The sequence below is a fragment of the Dromiciops gliroides genome, chromosome 3 (assembly GCF_019393635.1).
Source record: "Dromiciops gliroides isolate mDroGli1 chromosome 3, mDroGli1.pri, whole genome shotgun sequence".
In the NCBI taxonomy this organism is placed as follows: Eukaryota; Metazoa; Chordata; class Mammalia; order Microbiotheria; family Microbiotheriidae; genus Dromiciops; species Dromiciops gliroides.
This window is the reverse complement of record NC_057863.1, coordinates 89,964,987-89,985,500: the sequence shown is the minus strand read 5'-3', so window position 1 is coordinate 89,985,500 and position 20,514 is coordinate 89,964,987. Positions and strand designations below refer to the sequence as shown.

The 20,514-nt window shown below is 39.8% G+C and overlaps 1 protein-coding gene across 1 annotated transcript in view; it reads left to right on the top strand.

The window, feature by feature from the left end:
• LOC122747176 (aldehyde oxidase 2-like) overlaps nt 1-20,514 on the top strand; it is a 154,754-nt gene that overhangs the window by 42,650 nt on the left and 91,590 nt on the right. The window contains exons 17-24 of the mRNA XM_043993364.1: nt 1,937-2,120; nt 4,005-4,097; nt 8,420-8,589; nt 9,013-9,127; nt 13,023-13,145; nt 15,440-15,536; nt 17,605-17,729; nt 18,784-18,917. Of these exons, the coding sequence (XP_043849299.1) occupies nt 1,937-2,120; nt 4,005-4,097; nt 8,420-8,589; nt 9,013-9,127; nt 13,023-13,145; nt 15,440-15,536; nt 17,605-17,729; nt 18,784-18,917 (1,041 nt within the window). The remainder of the gene's footprint in view (nt 1-1,936; nt 2,121-4,004; nt 4,098-8,419; nt 8,590-9,012; nt 9,128-13,022; nt 13,146-15,439; nt 15,537-17,604; nt 17,730-18,783; nt 18,918-20,514) is intronic.

Genomic DNA, 20,514 nt, shown 5'->3' with positions numbered 1-20,514 from the left:
GAAAGAAAACAGACAATAATACACCTTGAGAAAAATAAAGAAAGTTTTAAAAAGTGTGCTCCAATCTGTATTGAGACACAAGGCAATGTTCTGCCACTTGCTTCAGCTCACTTACTGCAATGCAAACAAGTGACCTTTCAAGGATCTATCTTTGGCCATGTGTTTTGCATTTTTTAATGCTTTTTGTCAGTGATATTGCTGCTTAAAATCCCCACCCCCAAGCTTGTTCTGATGTGCTATCTGGTATTCCTAAATTCAAGAAGGCTGTGATGTGCCTTATGAAGACAATATATGTGTTGGATAAGCTTCATTCAGGCATGAGTTATAGTGCTGTTGACCATGAGTTCAATGGTAATGAATCAACAACAGGGGTGGTGCTGGTGGTAGGTAGTTGTTCAGTGAGTCCAACTCTTCATGACCCCATAGACCACAGTGGAGTGGTTTGCCATTTCCTTCTTCAATAAATTAAGGCAAACAGGGTCTCACAACTGGTAATTGTGACCTGGTAATTGTCTGATACCAGATTTAAACTCTAGTCTTCCTGACTCCATGGCAGGCGCTCTATCCACTGATCTCTCTGCCCCATAATAAGTTATAACCAGAAAAAAAAAAAGAGGAAATTTGCCCATCTGTATTTGAGACCACTCTGGAAAGTGCTAAAGTAAATGTTATGACAAGAGGCTTGCAGGAACTTAACCCTGTATTTCCCCAGGAGCAATGGTTCAATATTTGCTCATTTAGAGTTTGCAGAAACTTTATAGAGAGTAACTATCTCAAATGACAAAAATCAACTGAATTATATCATTAATCTATTATTAAACATTATATGATATAGTAATATAATATATTACTTAGTTGAGTTACCACCTTCTATACCAACAATAGACCAAATGTGGTCTAATGCCTGATTTTTTATTTTATTTTATTTTTTGGTGAGGCAATTGGGGTTAAGTGACTCGCCCAGGGTCACACAGCTAGTAAGTGTCAATCATCTGAGGCCAGATTTGAACTCAGGTACTCCTGACTCCAGGGCCGGTGCTCTATCCACTGCACAACCTATCTGCCCCTAATGCCTGATTTATTGAGCAAATCAACAAATTTCCAGTCCAACTTTTGGGAATAGGACAAATGGGATAGGCTAGATCAACATCAATATTGTGGGTCTCCATCCCTTCTCCCCCATAACATACACATTGCATTGGACTTCTACCAATGAATGTTGCAACCCAAAATCAACTCTCATCTTAAATTTAGACTGAGTTCCCTCTAGGCAAACCCAATGTCCAATTCTGTACTGTATTCAGTGCATATGAAGAAAGGCAACCTTGTATCAAGTCCTGTCTCTGACAGAGACTGGCTGTGTCAACCTGGATAAGTCACTTAACCTCTTAGTTCTCTAGACAGTCTTTTTTCTTTTTTTTTTTGTGGGGCAATGAGGGTTAAGTGACTTGCCCAGGGTCACACAGATAGTAAGTGTCAAGTGTCTGAGGTCATATTTGAACTCAAGTCCTCCTGAATTCAGGGCCAGTGCTTTATCCACCGCACCACGTAGCTGCCCCCATCTAGGCAGTTTTCTAAGACTTTAAGTTGGAGACAAGGTACTGGCCTGTATTGGTAGAGGGAAGTTTCCTCATTAAGGAATTTCCTATGCTAATGAAGTCACAAACCCAATCCCTCTCCCTCTCTCTATTCAGTAGACAAGAACTATCAGCCCTAATCATATATTCATGTATCTCTTAATTTTTCAGAGCACAAAAGAGGGCTGGTGGACTAGATGTTCTTTTTATTAAAAAAGTTCTAACAAAATTATGATTCTAAGTTATTAAAAATAAATAAAATATATCTTTAAAAATAAATTTTATTATCTGACATTTTATAACATATATTTAATTTGGAACTGCAGCTTAATTTGTTCTTTTTTTTCCCCTCTTCCCAGGCGCTGGAATGCATTGATGCTGGATGAAGCTTACAGGCTGGTCCTGGATGAAGTTTCTCCCCCAGGCTCAGCTCCAGGAGGAATGGTAGAATTTAAAAGAACCCTCATTGTCAGTTTCCTCTTCAAGTTCTACCTGGAAGTATTACAAGGACTAAAGAAGATCATAAAGATGATCTCTCTCCCAGTGAGTGCATTGGCTTGTCACTGTACTTTGTACACATATACTAACAGGTTTTCCAACCATTCCCTTCCAAGGTGTATTAAGTGTGAGTCGAGCTATTACATCTTGTCAGTAGCCAGGGATCCTCCCTTTAGAAAGGCTGTCCAACAAAGGTAGCTGGGTGGCGCAGTGGATAAAGCACCAGCCCTGGATTCAGGAGGACCAGAGTTCAAGTCCAGCCTCAGACACTTGACACTATCTGTGTGACCCTGGGCAAGTCACTTAACCCTTATTACCCTGCAAAACAAATAACAACAACAACAAACCACACACACACACACACACACAAAGGCTGCCCACAATTCCAATTGGGATTCAGAATACTGATATCTTCTCCCTGTTCCTTCTTTCCTTTCTTCCTTCTCAACAACTGGAGGAAGTTAGCCTTCTCCCACTAACACATTAACACATTGAGTTTATAAGATTAGCCAACTGTCACTTTGGAAGGCCAGGAGAACTTGACCCTGGGAGAATGCAATATAGCCCGAAAAGTCAGAGATATAAGAGGAGGAAGGAAACATTGCAGAACGGAAGCTTGTATATTGAGAAGCAGCATAGTACAGTGGAAAGAATGCTGAATATGGAGTTACCTTCCTTAACTGAGACTTCCTGGACCCTGAGCCCTTTGCAACTAGGTGTATTTGATGAGTCAGCCTAGGCTTTGAGTGAATATGAGAAGGTAACAGAGTCTCTGAAATTTTACCAAATGCCCTCTGTATTCATTTAACTTGGGGTGGAACCCCAAGAGAAATTGAGTGGAGCCACAGGAAATTGACTGGCATGGTCTTTCCAACAGAAAAGGTAATATCGATTTGAGTATTGTTCTCAAAGGAGGAAGTAGAAGGGAAATGAGGAGGAAGGGACATGCGCAGTGGACAAAGCACTGGCCCTGGATTGAGGAGAGCCTAAGTTCAAGTCTGGCCTCAGACACTTGATACTTATTAGCTGTGTGACCATGGGCAAGTCACTTAACCCTCATTGCCCCACACACAAAAAAAAATTTTTTAAAAGAAAGAAGTTAGGGCTGGATAAGTAGATCTGAGTGTCATCTGAACAGATAATAATTGAATCCAAAGGATTGATGAGATCACCAAGAGAAATAGACTAGAGGAGGAAGAGAAGAAAGCCCAGGACAGAGCCCTTTGGGATATAGAGCCCAGGACAGAGTCCTTTGGAATATCCACAGTTAGTGAGTGTGATGGATAATGATCCAGAAAAAAAAATGGGGGAGTGATCAGACAGGTAGGAGAAGAACCAGGAGAGAGTAATGTCACAAAAACCTAGAGAGAAGAGAATATCAAGGAAAAGAGGGGAGTCAAAAGTGTCGAAGGCTAGAGAAGAAAATTGCATTTGTTCCTTTTTAAAAAATTTATTTTATTCTGAACTTAAGAAATAAAACAAGCATTTCCATAACATAGTAAAACAGAAAAAAATTATTGTACTTGAAACTGCAAATCTATTATATACAACTTGCTGTTCCTTTTAAAGATATAATAAAGTTAACATGTAACTCTTTTTTTTCTTCCCTCCCCCTACCCTACCTTAAAGATAACTACCATTAGACGCAAACTGGTATTTATACATAAAACCATTCTGTACATCTATTTATCAGATCTTTCTCTGGATGCAGAGAACATCTTCCTTCATATGTCCTTTGTAGTTAATTTGGATATTTATAATAGTCAAAATTACTTATTTACTCAAAGTCATTCTTAAGATAATATTTCTCCCACAGATATTTAGCACTTCCTATGCCATCGATACATTGTTAAATTAACAGAGATACAATACGGTACTCAGTTTGACTGGAGCATAATTAGTATCTTTATTTTTTAAATCATTTTTCAGAACAGCCATCAATATCCTGACATTTCAGAGAAGTTCCTAAGTGCTCTGGAAGAGTTTCCTGTCACAATATCCAGAGGAGCCCAAGAATTCCAAGTCAGTGGTTTAGTCAGTCAATTGGTTGATCAACAAGCATTTATTAAGCACCTTTTATGTTCCAGGCATTGTGCTAGGTGCAAGAAATACAAAGAAAGGCAAAAGATAACCCTTGTTCTCAAGGCCAAGTGATCTAATAGAGAAAACAACACCCAGATAACTACAAATAAGATATATACAAGATAAATTAGAGCTAATCAACAGAGGAAAGGCACTGGCATTAAGGGAAATCAGCAAAGGCGGGATTTTAGAAGGAACTTGAGGAAGTCAGGGAAGCCAGGAGACAGAGATGAATAGCAGAAAATTCCTAGCATGGGAGGGAGACAGCCAGTGAAAATACCTGGTGTCAGGAGATGACATATCTGTTTCAAGGAATAGCAAGGTGACCAGTGTTACTAGATCACAGAGGATATGGTAGAGGGAGAAGGGGGGGGGGGGGAGAGTAAAGAGTCGAGGGTAACACTTAGATTTCAAGCCTGAGCGACTGGGAGGATGGTAGTGCCCTTGAAAGGAAAATTTGGGAAGGGCTTCTGAAGGAAGATAATGTGTTCAGTTTGGGACTTGGTAAGTTTAAGATGTTCTATAAGAGATCTAGTTTGAGAAGTCCAATAGGCAGTTAGAAATGAGAGTCTGGAGGTTAAGAAAGAATGAAGTCAGGGCAGCTAGGTGGCGCAGTGGACAAAGCACTGGCCCTGGATTGAGGAGAGCCTAAGTTCAAGTCTGGCCTCAGACACTTGATACTTATTAGCTGTGTGACCATGGGCAAGTCACTTAACCCTCATTGCCCCACACACACAAAAAAAAATTTTTTAAAAGAAAGAAGTTAGGGCTGGATAAGTAGATCTGAGTGTCATCTGAACAGATAATAATTGAATCCAAAGGATTGATGAGATCACCAAGAGAAATAGACTAGAGGAGGAAGAGAAGAAAGCCCAGGACAGAGCCCTTTGGGATATAGAGCCCAGGACAGAGTCCTTTGGAATATCCACAGTTAGTGAGTGTGATGGATAATGATCCAGAAAAAAAAATGGGGAGTGATCAGACAGGTAGGAGAAGAACCAGGAGAGAGTAATGTCACAAAAACCTAGAGAGAAGAGAATATCAAGGAAAAGAGGGGAGTCAAAAGTGTCAAAGGCTAGAGAAGAAAATTGCATTTGTTCCTTTTTAAAAAATTTATTTTATTCTGAACTTAAGAAATAAAACAAGCATTTCCATAACATAGTAAAACAGAAAAAAATTATTGTACTTGAAACTGCAAATCTATTATATACAACTTGCTGTTCCTTTTAAAGATATAATAAAGTTAACATGTAACTCTTTTTTTTCTTCCCTCCCCCTACCCTACCTTAAAGATAACTACCATTAGACGCAAACTGGTATATATACATAAAACCATTCTGTACATCTATTTATCAGATCTTTCTCTGGATGCAGAGAACATCTTCCTTCATATGTCCTTTGTAGTTAATTTGGATATTTATAATAGTCAAAATTACTTATTTACTCAAAGTCATTCTTAAGATAATATTGCTCTTACTGTATACAATGCTCTTTTGGTTCTGCTCACTTCACTCTTCATTATTTTGTGCAAGTCTTTCCATGCTTTTCTAAGATCATTGAGCTCATCATTTCTTTTAGCACAATAGTATTTCATCATGATCATATGCTACAATTTGTTCAGCCATTCCCCAGTTAACAGGCATCCCTGCAATTTCCATTTCTTTGCCACCACAAAAAGGAACTGTTATAAATATTTTAGAACATATAGGTTTTTTTCCTTTTTCCTTAATCATCTTTGGAAACAGACCTAGTAGTGGTATTGCTGGGTCAAAGGATATAGGCAGTTTAATAGCTCTTTGGGCATAATTCCAGATTGCTTTCCAAAATGGATGGATCAGTTTGCAGTTACACCAACAATGAATTAATGTCCCAATTTTTCCATATCCCCTCCAACATCCCTCTTCAATCATTTTAGCCAATCTGATAGATGTGAAATGATATCTCAAGGTTTCTTTAATTTGCATTTCCCTAATCAATAATGATTTAGAGCATTTTTTCACATGACTACAAATTGTTTTTATTTTTTCTTTGGAAACCTACCTATTCATATCCTTTGTCCATTTATCAATGTATTTATTTATTATTTATTCCTTGGAGGGCCACTTGCTTTTCCTTTAAAGTTTTAACTCTCTAGCTCTTATTGCTTTATGGTTTCTTGAAGGTGGTCTTTTTTTTTGGGGGGTGGTGGACATTTTTTTTAGACTAAGATGCAAATGTTTAAGATCAAAACTGGCCAGACTATACTGCACCATGTCTGAACAGTTTGAAGTCAGGATCTCCTGAGATCACCTTGTCCTCTCAAAAAATACCTTCCCTACTAAGCTCCTTGGAATGTGAATGAGACATTAATTTTCTTAGCTTAACCTCTCGGAGACTGTTTCTTCCTCAATAAAATGGGAAATAATAATATTTAGTAATTTATACCTTAGTATGAATAAACTTGTCAGATTCTTTCCTTCAAGCAGATTTTTTAAATATATATTTTTGTGGGGCAATGAGGGTTAAGTAACTTGCCCAGGGTCACACAGCTAGTAAGTGTCAAGTGTCTGAAGTCAAATTTGAACTCAGGACCTCCTGAATCCAGGGCTGGTTCTCTATCCACTGCACCACCTAGCTGCCCCATTGAGCAGATTTTTAAAGGGGGGCAGAAATGGGGAAGAAGGTATGAGGATGCTGGTTGCCAGAAGGTGGGGAGGAAGCAAGTAGATAAGATTGAAAGGGGAAAAGGCACAGAACGGGGAAGGTGGGGGCACTAAAGACCAGTTTCCTCTATTTCATCTTGCTGGTCTTATCTAAACCATCTGTGAAATAGCAAAAGGGCATTGAAACTCTGGATTTAAATTTTCTTTGTGTTGGTTGTAATTACATTAAGTCATTGTGATGTATGCTCTGAGTCTCCAACTACAGGGTTATGTGAGAATTCCTTATTAGATTTATTAGAGTTTCACCAATATTTATATTGGATCATCCTATTTCTGATAGTTAACAGGATGTAGGGCAAATCTTTCACCTCCTCCTCTTGACATCACTGGCTTCCATTAAGTGACAAACGTTGGAAGGGATGTAAAAAAATTGGGGCTCTAATTCACTATTGGTGGAACTGTGACCTGATCCAACCATTTTGGAGAGCAATCTGTAATTATGCCAAAAGAGCTATTAAACTGCCTATACCCTTTGACCCAGCAATACCACTACTAGGTCTGTTTCCAAAGATGATTAAGGAAAAAGGAAAAAAACCTATATGTTCTAAAATATTTATATCAGCTCTCTCTGTGGTGGCATAGAACTGGAAATAAAGGGAGTGTTCATCAATTGAGGAATGACTAAACAAGCTGTGGTATATGATTGTAATGGACTATTACTGCACTGTAAGAAATGATGAACTCAATGATCTTAGAAAAACATGGAAAGACTTGCACAAAATAATGAAGAGTGAAGTGAGCAGAACCAAGAGAACATTGTATACAGTAATAGCAATATTGGGGGGTTTTGTTTGTTTTTTGTTTTTTGAGGGGCAATGGGGGTCAAGTGACTTGCCCAGGGTCACTTGACCCCCATTGCCCTGCCAAAAAAAAAATAACTGAGTAAATAAGTTATTTTAACTCATAAATACCCAAATTAACTATAAACAGCATATGAAGAAAGATGCTATCTGCATCCAGAGAAAGAAGTGATGAATAGAAGTATGTATAGAATGATTTTACACACACACACACACACACATACACGTATGTATATATGACTATTGTCTAATGGTAGCCATGGGGGCAGGGGGAAGGGGGGGAGGGGAAGAGGAAAGAAAAAAATTAACATGATAATTTTGTTGTATATTTGAAAAGAATAGCAAGTTGTACATAGTAGATTTATAGTTTCATAGGCAATCATCTTTTTTATTGTACTGTTATGAAAATGCTTGTTTTATTCCATAAATTAAAAATAACATGTTTTAAATGAAAAGATGTCTTTTATTCAAGAAAAAAAGACTCTCAGTTCAAACACCATCTTGTGCACTAGGGCTTTTCTGGTCCTTCCACCATCTGAGTCTTCCCTTCTATGGCTACCTTCTTTCTACTCTGTATGTATCTTGTATTCACAGCCACCATGTCTCCCCATTAGAATGTAAGCTTCTTGAGGAAATTGACTTTTTTTGCCTTTCATTGTGTGTCCAGTGCTTAGCACAATGGCAAGTGTGAAATAAGTGCTGATTTATCCATTGATTGTCTTCTTTTCCTGAGTCATTACATCCTTATCTTCCTTTGCAGGGGATAGACCCAAACCAACCTCCCCACGATCCAGTTGGACGCCCAATTCTGCACCAGTCTGGTATCAAACACGCCACTGGGGAAGCCATATTTTGTGACGATCTGCCTGTTGTGGATAAAGAACTTTTCCTGGCTTTGGTAACCAGCACCAGGGCTCATGCAAAAATCATGTAAGTGAACTCAAGTGTTTCTGTAAGCTAATTAAAAGTATACCCAGATGCCAGGAAAGTGTCCATTGTCCCTGTGGTCCCTTGATTGAAGAAAAACTAGTAGCTAAGATTGAGAGAACCCAGGAGATGGATGGATTTGAGGAACCCAAGAAGGGTAGAAGACAAATTTCTATTAGCCCCTAAACTACAAGAACCACACAAGGGGTAAAAGAAGGGCTTCCAAGAATGAGAGGAATGCAGTAGGACAGACCACCAAAGTTGTTGGTCTTCTGGCAATACATCCTCCTTTCCTTTCCTTACCCTCCTCAATTCCAAATCCCTATCTACCTGGGATAGCCATGGGTGAGAGGCACTACTGAAAGAACCACTTTAGGCCTCCATGGTCTCTAGGACTGCCAACATTACACATATTTTCTTTCCAAGATCTATTGATGCATCCAAGGCCCTTGAACTACCAGGTGTAGTTGATGTGATAACAGCTGAGGACATCCCAGGTACCAATGGCAATGATGATGACAAACTGCTTGCTGTAGATGAGGTACTGTATATCTTCATGGGTGGCTTTGGGCATAAGGTAACAATAGCCTTCTTCCTGTCTAAATTCCCTCAAGCACCTGTGCACTCCTATATTGCAAAATTCCAGCTCTGGGTGGAGAAGAGTCCGGGTCCTCCATCCTTTCTAGCCTCCTCTTTCCCCCTCCATTTCTCTGCTCAAAATTTCTCTCTTAGAATCAAGGAGCAAAGCCTGGCCCTTAGCTTTACCAATCGGGTCAATTTGCATATCCTCCTTATGTATGTTTTCTTCTCCCTCCCCTAAACTGGAAACTCCCAGAAGGCAGAGATGTATCATCTAAACTATGTATCTGCCTTAGAGCCTAGTACAGCACAGTAGGTACTGCATAAAATGTTTGTTCCACCAGGAGTTGGAAGATTCTAGCCTTGGCTCCTTCGCTAACTGTGGGAGCACCTAACCACAGTGGTGCAGGGGAAAGAACCCTGAATCTGAAGTCAGATCTGTATTCAAATCTTATCTCATTTCCTTGTTGCCTGCAAGACTTTTTTGTTCATATGGTAGCTGTGGAGCTCAAATGAAATATATAAAAGGTTTTGCAAAACTCAAAGTGCTATATGAATGCTGGCTATTATTGTGAATTGTAAAATAGAGATAATAATACCTGCTTTTTTTTCCTTTTTTTTTTTTTTTAGTGAGGCAATTGGGGTTAAGCGACTTGCCCAGGGTCACACAGCTAGTAAGTGTTAAGTGTCTGAGCCCGGATTTGAACTCAGGTACTCCTGACTCCAGGGCTGGTGCTCTATCCACTGCACCACCTAGCTGCCCCCAAATGCTTTTTTTTGTGAGGCAATTGGGGTTAAGTGACTTGCCCAGGGTCACACAGCTAGTAAGTGTCAAGTGTCTGAGGCCGGATTTGAACTCAGGTACTCCTGAATCCAGGGCCAGTGCTCTATCCACTGAGCCATCTAGCGGCCCCAATACCTGCTTTCTTAACCTAAAGAAAGAATGAGGGAGGATTATGTGAGATAATATATATGAAATCAGGTTGGAAAGTACCCAGTACTATAAATATGAAAGGTACTATTTTGAGTGGAGACAATATACAGGTCATAAAAGTAAACAGCAGAAGGTAGAAGTTTGAGACTTCCTTTTATTGAGACTCCTCGCATCCTCTCGAGGAAACCCACAAGGCTATTTTGTGTGAAGGCTGTCCCTTGCTGATCTTTTCTGGCTGATGTCTTCTTTTTTTTTAAAGTAATAAACATTTTTATTTAGTTTTGAGTTCCAATTTTTATCCCTCCTTCTCTCTCTCCCCTCCCCTCTCCCTGAGGCAGCAAGCAATCAGATATGTGTTATACATGTATGATTATGTAAAACATTACCATATTAGTCATTTTGTACAATGAAACTTGAATAAAAGAAAAAAATGAAAGAAAGTAAAAATAACATGCTTAAATCTGTTCTATCAATATCAGTTCTTTCTTTGGAGGTAGATAGTATGTTTCATTGATAGTCCTTTGGGACTTTGGAATCATTGTATTGTTGAGAATAGTTGTCATTCACAGTTGTGATGTTTAAAATCTATATTGTGGTCACCTTAAATTAGAAGCTTCAGCACCAGTCTTTGGGCATTAAACATTTATTAAAGCATACAGATATTTACAAGGAGTTCAGAAAGTTAAGAAAAAGAAGTCCTACCTAGCCTTGAGTTCCAGCCTGGTTGGGTTCTTCCTCCAGTCCTCTGCCACCAGCCTGCTTTAATCAGGAACTCTCCAGCAAGCTGATTGTGGAAGCTTTTTATAGGTCTGGAACAGAGGTGGTCCTTACACATTGCTTCAAGCTGATTGGTTGGTGTCATCCAAATCCATTGGTTCTGAAAGTGTTCTCAAGGTGTGATTACAATCCAGTTAACCTGAAGTAGGCTAATCAGCAGTTAATCACTCTCACTTGATTAAATCAGTCTAGATTAATCTCCCGGTAGGTCTTTGAGTATCTGCTAAATCTCATTATTTCATCACACAGTTCTTCATCAAACAATATTGCTGTCTCTGTGCACAATGTTCTCTTCGTTCTGCTCATTTCACTATACATTGGTTCATACATGTCTTTCCAGGCACTAAAGTGATTTCTAGAACTATACAGGATTCTCTAAACTTTTTCCCCCAAAAAATGTTTGTTCCCGGAGTTCAAATCCAGCCTCAGACACTTGACACTTACAAGCTGTATGACCCTGGGCAAGTCACTTAACCCTCATTGCCCCCAGGAAAAAAAGAAAAGAAAAATTTTAAAACAATGGGGCGGAGCCAAGATGGCCAAAGAAAGGCAGTAAATGCAAAAAAATGTTTGTTGGGAAAAAAATGATTTTAGGGCAGGGCACTAGCCCTGGAGTCAGGAGGACCTGAATTCAAATTTGATCTCAGACACTTACTGTCTGTGTGACCCTGGGGCAAGTCTCTTAACCCCAATTACTTTCTCCCTTCCTCCCAAAAAAAGAAAAATATGGTCTTGCATCCATAGGGCACACAGAAAGGCCAACAAGCAGTTGCAATGTTTTTTGCCATATATGTCTATGCTGCTGAATGTCTATATAAGAGGTATCTAAATCTAACTCAAAAAGAAATGGGCCCAGGGGGTGGCTAGGTGGCGCAGTGGATAAAGCACCGGCCCTGGATTCAGGAGTACCTGAGTTCAAATCCGGCCTCAGACACTTGACACTTACCAGCTGTGTGACCCTGGGCAAGTCACTTAACCCCCATTGCCCCGCAAAAAAAAAAACAAAACAACAACAACAAAAAAAGAAATGGGCCCACTAAACCAGACATAAGAATCCCTAAAGACATTAAATTAAATTAACAATAGGGGGCAGCTAGGTGGCTCAGTCGATAGAGCACCAGCCTGGATTCAGGAGTTCAAATCTGACCTCAGACACTTGATGCTTACTAGCTGCGTGACCCTGGGCAAGTCACTTAACCCTCATTGCCCCACCCCCCCAAAATTTAACAATAAAGGACATGTGAAGAAAGAAAGAAATGATAAATAGAAGTATGTATAGAATAATTTCTATTTATATGTATGTATAAATATAAGTATATATGTAAATAGGTGTGTGTATATATATACACATACATACATACATACACACCTATTTGTGTCTAAGAATAGCCATCTCTAGGTTGGGGGTGGGGTGGGGAAAAGATACAAAAGGGGGGAGAAGAAATATGCATAATTTTATTGTATATTTAAAAGGAATAGCAAGTTGTACACTAGAGATTTGTAGTTTTGTATGCAATCATCTTTTTTATTATACTATGTTATGGAAATGCTTGTTTTATTCCATAAATTTAAAATAGCATATTTTTTTAAAGTCACATATTAACTTAGAAAACCAAATATTCTTTTGAATTTTCATTTCTTTCGTTAAGTATTTCCCAGTGACATTTTTATCTGGTTCTGCAGCTTTCTTGGTATGTGTCTGACACCTCTGTTCTACATACATCAGCATGGCAGATGGATTTTGACAAACATTGCTTAACAATTTATTATAGACTCCTGTGTAAGAAATGCTGGAAGCTCTTTGAGCTACAGATGTGGGTCACCAATAATATATCCAGGATTTCACATTTCAAAATGCCTTTCCCTAGAATAAGTCCTCACAGGAGCAAGTGATTACTACCTACGTGCCCTTGAGCAGGTCACCTCACCTCTATGAGCCAATTTCCTCATCTGTAAAATGAGGGGTTGGACTACATGACCTTTAAGGTAACTTCTAGTCCTCCATCTATAATCCTATAAGCCTCTAATTATTTTAGATTATTGTTATTACTTAAACAGTCACATCTGAGGAACCAGAAAGGTTGAATTCATCAATTAAAATCAGCCCGTGCTTTCTACCTGGTCATTATGTTGGGTCTTCCTGCAGGTGCTTTGTGTGGGTCATATTATCTGTGCAGTGGTTGCTGAGTCAGATGTTTATGCAAAGCGGGCAGTTGAGAAGGTGAAGATCACTTACCAAGACCTGGAACCTGTGATTTTCAATATTGAGGTAAGCAAAGTTTTCAAGTCTCTCTCCCACAAAGCTGTGGAATCCTTTTACCATTATTCCAAGGATCCTTGTACAGTACTCATTCTGTCTTCAACTTCACTGTTGAACAGTTTTCTTTTTGATAAAGACACAGTTTTTATTGTAAAGTCCAATTATTTCTGAGCTAGCACTCTCAAGGACTGGAACATCCCTGGAAGATTCATAGAACTCACAGCTGAAATGGATCTTGAATTATATGTCAACTAATTCAGTTACAGAATTCCCACTAGAGCATTCCCCAACAATCCCTAATCCAACCTCTGGCGGAAAACCTCCAGTGACTAGGAATTCCCTGTCTCCCAAGGCAACCCACTCCATTTTAGGGCAGCAACATTTTGGGAGGAATTGTGTCCTTCTATCAAGCTGACTTCTATCTTCCTATAATTCCCTCTCACAAACCTTATTCCCTCCCTCTGGAACAGCATGAAATATAATCACCATGGATATGATGATATGATGGCATGACAGCCCTTAAGACTGATAGTATCAGGGACAGCTAGGTGGCAAAGTGGATAAAGCACCAGCTCTGGATTTAGGAGTGCCTGAGTTCAAATCCGGCCTCAGACACTTAACACTTACTAGCTGTGTGACCCTGGGCAAGTCATTTAACCCCAATTGCCTCACCAAAAATAAATAAATAAATAAATGAAATTTTTAAAAGATTGATAGTATCAAAGGGGGCAGGGGGAGCAGATGTGCCCAGGAGATCACAAAGGCACACATGCCAGCACCTGATAAATATGGACCCAACCTTATTTAAGAGCATCAAAATGTAAGCTTGATGTTGGTGTTAGAGGAGGTAACATCGGGGAAGGTAGGCCTGGGTATGATTGAGGAGTAGAGCTTCTTCAAGAGGGAAAAGAATACACTTTCTCCCCTTCCTCTTTGCAAAAAACACCTGAATCTCTATGAGCTACAGATGTGGGTCACTAAAAATATACTCAGGATTTCAAATGAAAAGAGGCCTTCCCTAGGATAAGTGCTTATGGGAGCAATTTATTAATACCTGAGAGGCCTTCAGCAAGTCACCTTAACCTCTATGAGAAATACTTTCCAAATTTGCAAGATCAGGGGTTGGGAGTTTGAGAGGAATGAGTCTCACAACTCTAATGTGAAGCAGCCCTCCCTTTGAGGCTGCCTGGGGTCTGCAGGAGAATGGGGAAAGTTCCCACTCTCTGGAGATCCCCAATTGCTATGGTCATATGTATTGTTACTCCTGCTTCCATGCCCTACTTATTTGCCTTCTGCTGTGACCAGGACCCCCTGCTGTGGTACTAAAGAGACAGCCCAGTGCCCTGAAGTTAGAAACCTACACCCTTCTTCTAGACTCCTTTTGTGATGTTGCCCTAACTGTTTCAGTAGTGCTTGATAAAGCCCACTTAATAGTGGGGATTAGGAAAGCTATCTGACTGCCTGCTACCTTTCATCCCCAGGAGTTCTCACCACTTACCCCCGTTGCCTTAGGCAACTCTAATTAGATCATGAAAACTTAACTAGAAAGATAACTAACAGACATAAATAAATATGGAATAGACACAAAGAAAATTTTTAAATAATTTTGGAAGGAAAAACAAATGGAGGGGTTGGCATTATTATTGACAAGGTTCATGAGGGACCCTGACCCTGACGCCAGCTTTTGTACCAGATCAGCTGGGCAAACGCTCTTGTGTTTCTGTTGTTAATCTGGCCTGTAGCCATACATTAATGAATCCCTCCATCCTGACCTCTTTCAATATTCTGTGACACTAGGGGCAGCTAGGTGGCACAGTGGATAGAGCACCAGCCCTGGATTCAGGAGGACCTGAGTTCAAATCCGACCTCAGACACTTGACACTTACTAGCTATGTGACCCTGGGCAAGTCACTTAACCCTCATTGCCCCACCCAAAAAAAAAAAATTCTGTGTCACTCTGGTATATTCTGAAAATAAGGGGCCAGGTTGGAGATGTCAATATCTGTAGGAGAGAGGATTTGAGGGTCATGGAGAAGTGGTGGGATTCCCTCTGTCTCCAGAAAGTAGAGACAAACTAGGTACTTTGCAGTTGATACCTCTCCCATTCTATCTTTACATATTTCATTAAAACAAAAGTACTCTTTATCTGCTGGTTGTTCCAGTGATCCCAATTCATTCTTGCTACCTTTAGCCCTTTTCTAAAGTGAGCTTTTCAAGAAGTTGCTGGTGATTTACTTAAGAAAGAAATGTTAATGAAAGACCAAGTAAGATACCTTACATTGTTTGCTTTTTCCTTCATTCAGGATGCAGTAAGGCACAATTCATATCTGTGCTCTGAAAAAAAACTAGAGCAAGGAAATGTGGAGGAGGCGTTTGAAAATGTTGATCAAATTATTGAGGGTAAGCTGCTCTTTTTAATGAGAATAGATCTAATTTAGTCACTTTAGAACTGATATGGCATGGAGGCAGAGCATACCCTGATAAGATAATGCATCCATCCAAGAACGGCTAGACAGAGTCTCGGTCTCACTGTTTTCAGAAACAAACCAAAAATTAGAATCTCTGACCTGGGAGTGCAACTGGAAAGAGAATGGGGTTTGAAAGCAGAACAACTTCACTCAAAGCCCTGACTGTGCCACTTAAAGCCATGTATAACCTTGGGAGGTCACTCACCTTTTCTGAGACTCAGTTTTTTCACTTCCTAAAAAGAGAGAATTGGACTACAAGACCTCAAAGTTTCCTTCCAGTTCTAAATCATCATTACTAATAACAAGAATTTATTAGGTATTTAATATGCTTTAAAAGGGGAATTTATTAAGAAAGGGGATGTACTGGGAATACAAAGAAAGGTAAAAACCCTGCCTCTACACTCTTGGATTCACATTCTACTAGGGAAGACAACAAGCAAACAACTACAGTATTTATATAAAAGACATATACGTATATAATATAGTCAGTTTTTTTCAGTTCTGACTCTTTGTGACCTCTTTTGGGGTCTTCTTGGCAAAGATACTGGAGTGTTTTGCCATTTCCCTCTCCAGTTCATTTTACATCCATGGAAACTGAGGCAAACAGTTAAGTGACTTACCCAGGATCACACAGCTAGGAAGTGTCAGAAGTTTAAGTGGCCCAGTACTTTATCCACTGTACCATCTAGAGGTGTGTGTGTGTGTGTGTGTGTGTGTGTGTGTGTGTGTGTGTGTGTGTGTGTGTGTGTGTGTGTGTACAGTGTAAAAAAAAAAAGGCAATCTGAGGGAAGGCTCTAGTAGCGGAAGAGTGAACTAGAAAAGACTTCTTGCAGAAGGTGGGACTTGAGCTGAGTCTTGAAGGAGGCCAAGAAAGTCAGAGTTGATAAGGAGGGTAGATACAAAAGATGTTTTGAAGGGAGACTCCACAACTGGTTAGATATCTGGATTGAGTGAAGAGTCAAGGATGGAGAGCAGCTAGGTGGTGCAGTGGATAAAGCACCAGCCCTGGATTCAGGAGGACCTGAGTTCAAATATGGCCTCAGACACTTGACACTTACTAGCTGTGTGACCCTGGGCAAGTCACTTAACCCTCATTGCCCTGCAAAAAAAAGAAGGAAGGAAGGAAGGAAGAAAGAAAGAAAGAAGTCAAGGATGACACCAAGGTTTCCAGCCTGGGTGACTAGGAAGATGGTGGTACCTTAAGTCTATGATCCTGTAATCCTATCAATGCCCTCCACCTCCTTCAACAACAGATAGTGTGGCATAGTGGGAAATTATTAGATTTGATTCAGATGTTACTATTTATTAACTTTATTAACTTTGGTCAAATCTCTTCACATTTCTGAAATGAATGGATTAGAGTAAGAACTCTAGCTTCAGACCTGGCATTCATTCTCATTAGTGGAAGACTTGGGGAAGAGAACAATGTTTCCTAGTGCTAACTATTGTGTTTGCTCTGCTCTACTGTCACATATGCTAAAATTAGAATGAAGACCAAGAAAATCTTCCTGTTTCTGGCATCTTGCCAAATTTATCTTGTTTATCTTACTTCCAACTTCTTTGTAGAAGTGATGTTATTGGACTTATTTTTTGTGACAGAGAAGAGAATTTATGAAGACCTTTTTTGAGTTGGAAGCAAAGCCCAGCAGCAGTAAGACCCAGAATTTAGGGTTGGAAATATCTGAATCCAACTTCTCTCCTTCAGACATTAGGCAGTAGCTGTACCAGATTAAAGTCAGTGAGGCAGCAAGCCAGGTCCACCTTAGAGAGGACATTCATTATTGATTTCTGCTACATCTGTTCTGAGAACCTACAAATAAATAGGACGTAAATTATCTATGGGGGAAAATAATAATAATCAATAATAATAAAAATAAGTTGATAAAAATGTCCATAATGAGTGTCCCAGGTCCTTAACAAGGAAGGGGTGGCCCCCTTCCTGGTCACACCCTACACTGTAGCTACCCACCAAAGATTTCTTATGTTTGGGGATTGAACAGGTGAGATGCATGTTGGAGGACAGGAACATTTTTACATGGAGACACAAAGAGTGCTTGTCATACCAAAAATCGAGGACAAAGAGATGGAGATTTACGTATCGACTCAGGATCCATCCCATGTACAGGTGAGGGATCCAGTACCTTCCCAACCTCCCTTCATTCTTCCTTTATTTTACCAAGTGTTTTACAAGCCTTTCAAATCATGCAAATGTTAATGTACAGGAACCCCATTTCAGACTACTGGATATCACCAGGGTAGCAAAGATTAAAGAACTTTACTTCAAGTACATTTTCTAAAAGGGAAATTACTGATTTACTTTTTTTTTTGAAGATGTGTTCATTTGCAATACTGTTGAATGAACTCAATCTGATGTCAATGTTAAATTGTTCTCATATTGGTTCCTCTTTTTAAAATTTTAAAGCTTTATTATAGGGGCAGCTAGATGGCACAGTGGATAAAGCACCGGCCCTGGAGTCAGGAGTACCTGAGTTCAAATCCGATCTCAGACACTTAATACTTAACTAGCTGTGTGACCCTGGGCAAGTCACTTAACCCCAATTGCCTCGCTAAAAAAAATTAAATAAATAATTTTTTTAAAAAAGCTTTATTATATACTGTAAATAAGTATCATATGGTACACATTTTAAGAGAAGAGGTGACCTTTTTTGCAGACCATCAGTGTTTGGAGATGCCTTCTTTTCTCCAGTATGTCTTTAAAAGTCCTTTGAAAGCACCTGCATGGCTAGAAGAAGCCCTTGGCTCTAACATCATCTGAGTCAGGGCTTTGAACAAGTCAGTTTCCCCTCTCTGAAAAATGTCAGCTTCCCATCCAAAAATCTGCTCTGGAAAAAACAATGGAATGTCTAGAAATGAGCCCCATAATTCAATTTAACACGCATCTGAGTGACCACATGAAAAATACTGGGCTAGGCATATTGTTTAATATACACAGAGAAGTGAAAATAGAATAAACACAATGAAAATACAAAAAAATTTCCGGGGGAGGCCCCAACAACTGGGAGGATGGACCAGAAATAGCCTTGAGGAGAATGACGAAGTAAAGGCATAGTTTTGTTTCTGTTTTACTGATCACCAGCAGTGGATTCATTCATTTCATGCTGTTTCAGAAAGTATGGTTTAAGATTCCACTGTCCCAAAATCACCTATCACTTTTACAGAAAACAGTGTCCTCTACTTTAAGCATCCCCATCAACAGGATCACATGCCATGTAAAACGAGTGGGCGGAGGTTTTGGGGGAAAGGTGTCCAAACCAGCTGTGTATGGTGCAATTACTGCTGTGGCTGCTAACAAGTAAGTGGAGTAAGGGATAAACAGGTTGGTGTATGAGAAATGCTTTTGGACGTGGTAACTAGCTGACTGTGTGTCCTTGGGAAAGTCATGTTACTTCTCTTTTTTTTCTTTGGTCCAGTGGTGATCATGATACTGACTTCTCAGCTTTGTAGTGTGGACCAGAAGGGGAAAGGCATTGTAGAAGCTTCAAGAAAAGCTTATGTGACTATACAAATATCAAGTAGCTAGCAATTCTAGAGCACAGCTCCCCATTAAATGGGGGGGTGGGGTGGAGGAGGGGAGATGGAGGGAACACACCCAGGCTCTATGTAGCCTTAAAGTAGAAAGAGGGAAGTTATTTTTTCTGCTCTTTCCTTCCTCATCTCAAATACTCAAGTAAGGGAAGGAGGAAAAGAAGCCCTTTTTTCTTCACTGAGAATAGATGTCTCTATTAGACTGAGGGAAGCCTTCAAAGATTATTGGCCAAGGTCACTCCCTTGCTGTGAATGCTTCCACATTTATGGATGCTTTACAGTGGATTATATTAAAATTGCTTTTCTTCTCTAGGTGTTTCACAAATGTTTGCCACCAATCAAAATCATCTCTTCTGTTTCCTTTGATTCTACTCTTCCTCCCACATGCCCACACACACTGACACTCATAAGATAGGCAGTCCTGGGGTTTCTCTATGATGTGGGCAGTGGGGGAGAAGAGGAAATGCATAGGAGCATAGAATGTGAGAACAGTGAGAACTAGAAACAGACATCATTTTGTTCAACCTCCTCGTTTTACACATGAGGAAAACAAAGGTTCATAGAGGTGTGGAAGGGGCACTGGATTAAGTGAGAGGAACTGGGTTCAAATCCTACCTATGACACTACTTTGTGACCTTGGACAAATTACTTAGTACTTGGTCCTCAGTTTCCTCAACTATAAAATAAAGGGGTTGGACTAGTTGGCCTCTAAGATCCCTTTCAGCTCTACATTTATAATCCTATGGTATACAAGGGCAGCAATACATCCTATGATGTACAAAGTGCAGTGGATAGAGCACTGGGCCTGGAGTCAGGAAGACTCATCTTCCTCCTGAGTTCAAATGTGATCTCAGATACTTACTAGCTGTGTGACCTTGGGCAAGTCACTTAACCCTGTTTGCCTCAATTTCCTCTTCTGTAAAATGAGCTGGAGAAGGAAATGACAAACCACTCCAGTATATTTGCCAAGAAAACACCAAATAGGGTCGCAAAGAATAGGACACAACTGAACAACAACAGAAATTATGGACAATCCTGTGATTCTAGGTCACTTCCCCTCCCTGTGCCTAAATTATACCATCTGCAAAATAGGGAGATGGGAAAAGGCAATCTCTGAGACCCCTCCCAACTCTAAATCTATGACCCTTTGAAGCAAAGATGACTCTGAAGTTCTGAGCCTTAATCCTGAGAGAGTAAGTGGTAGCAACAACAGAAATTAGGAAAAGGGGCAGGTTTGAAGTGCTCTGCCAGTTTGGGAGGTATTGAGTTTTAGGCTACAGTAAGACATCCACATAGGGATGATCAGAAGACAGGTAGAAATTTGGAAGAACACTTGAAGGAGAACTTAGGGTTGAAAATCTAAA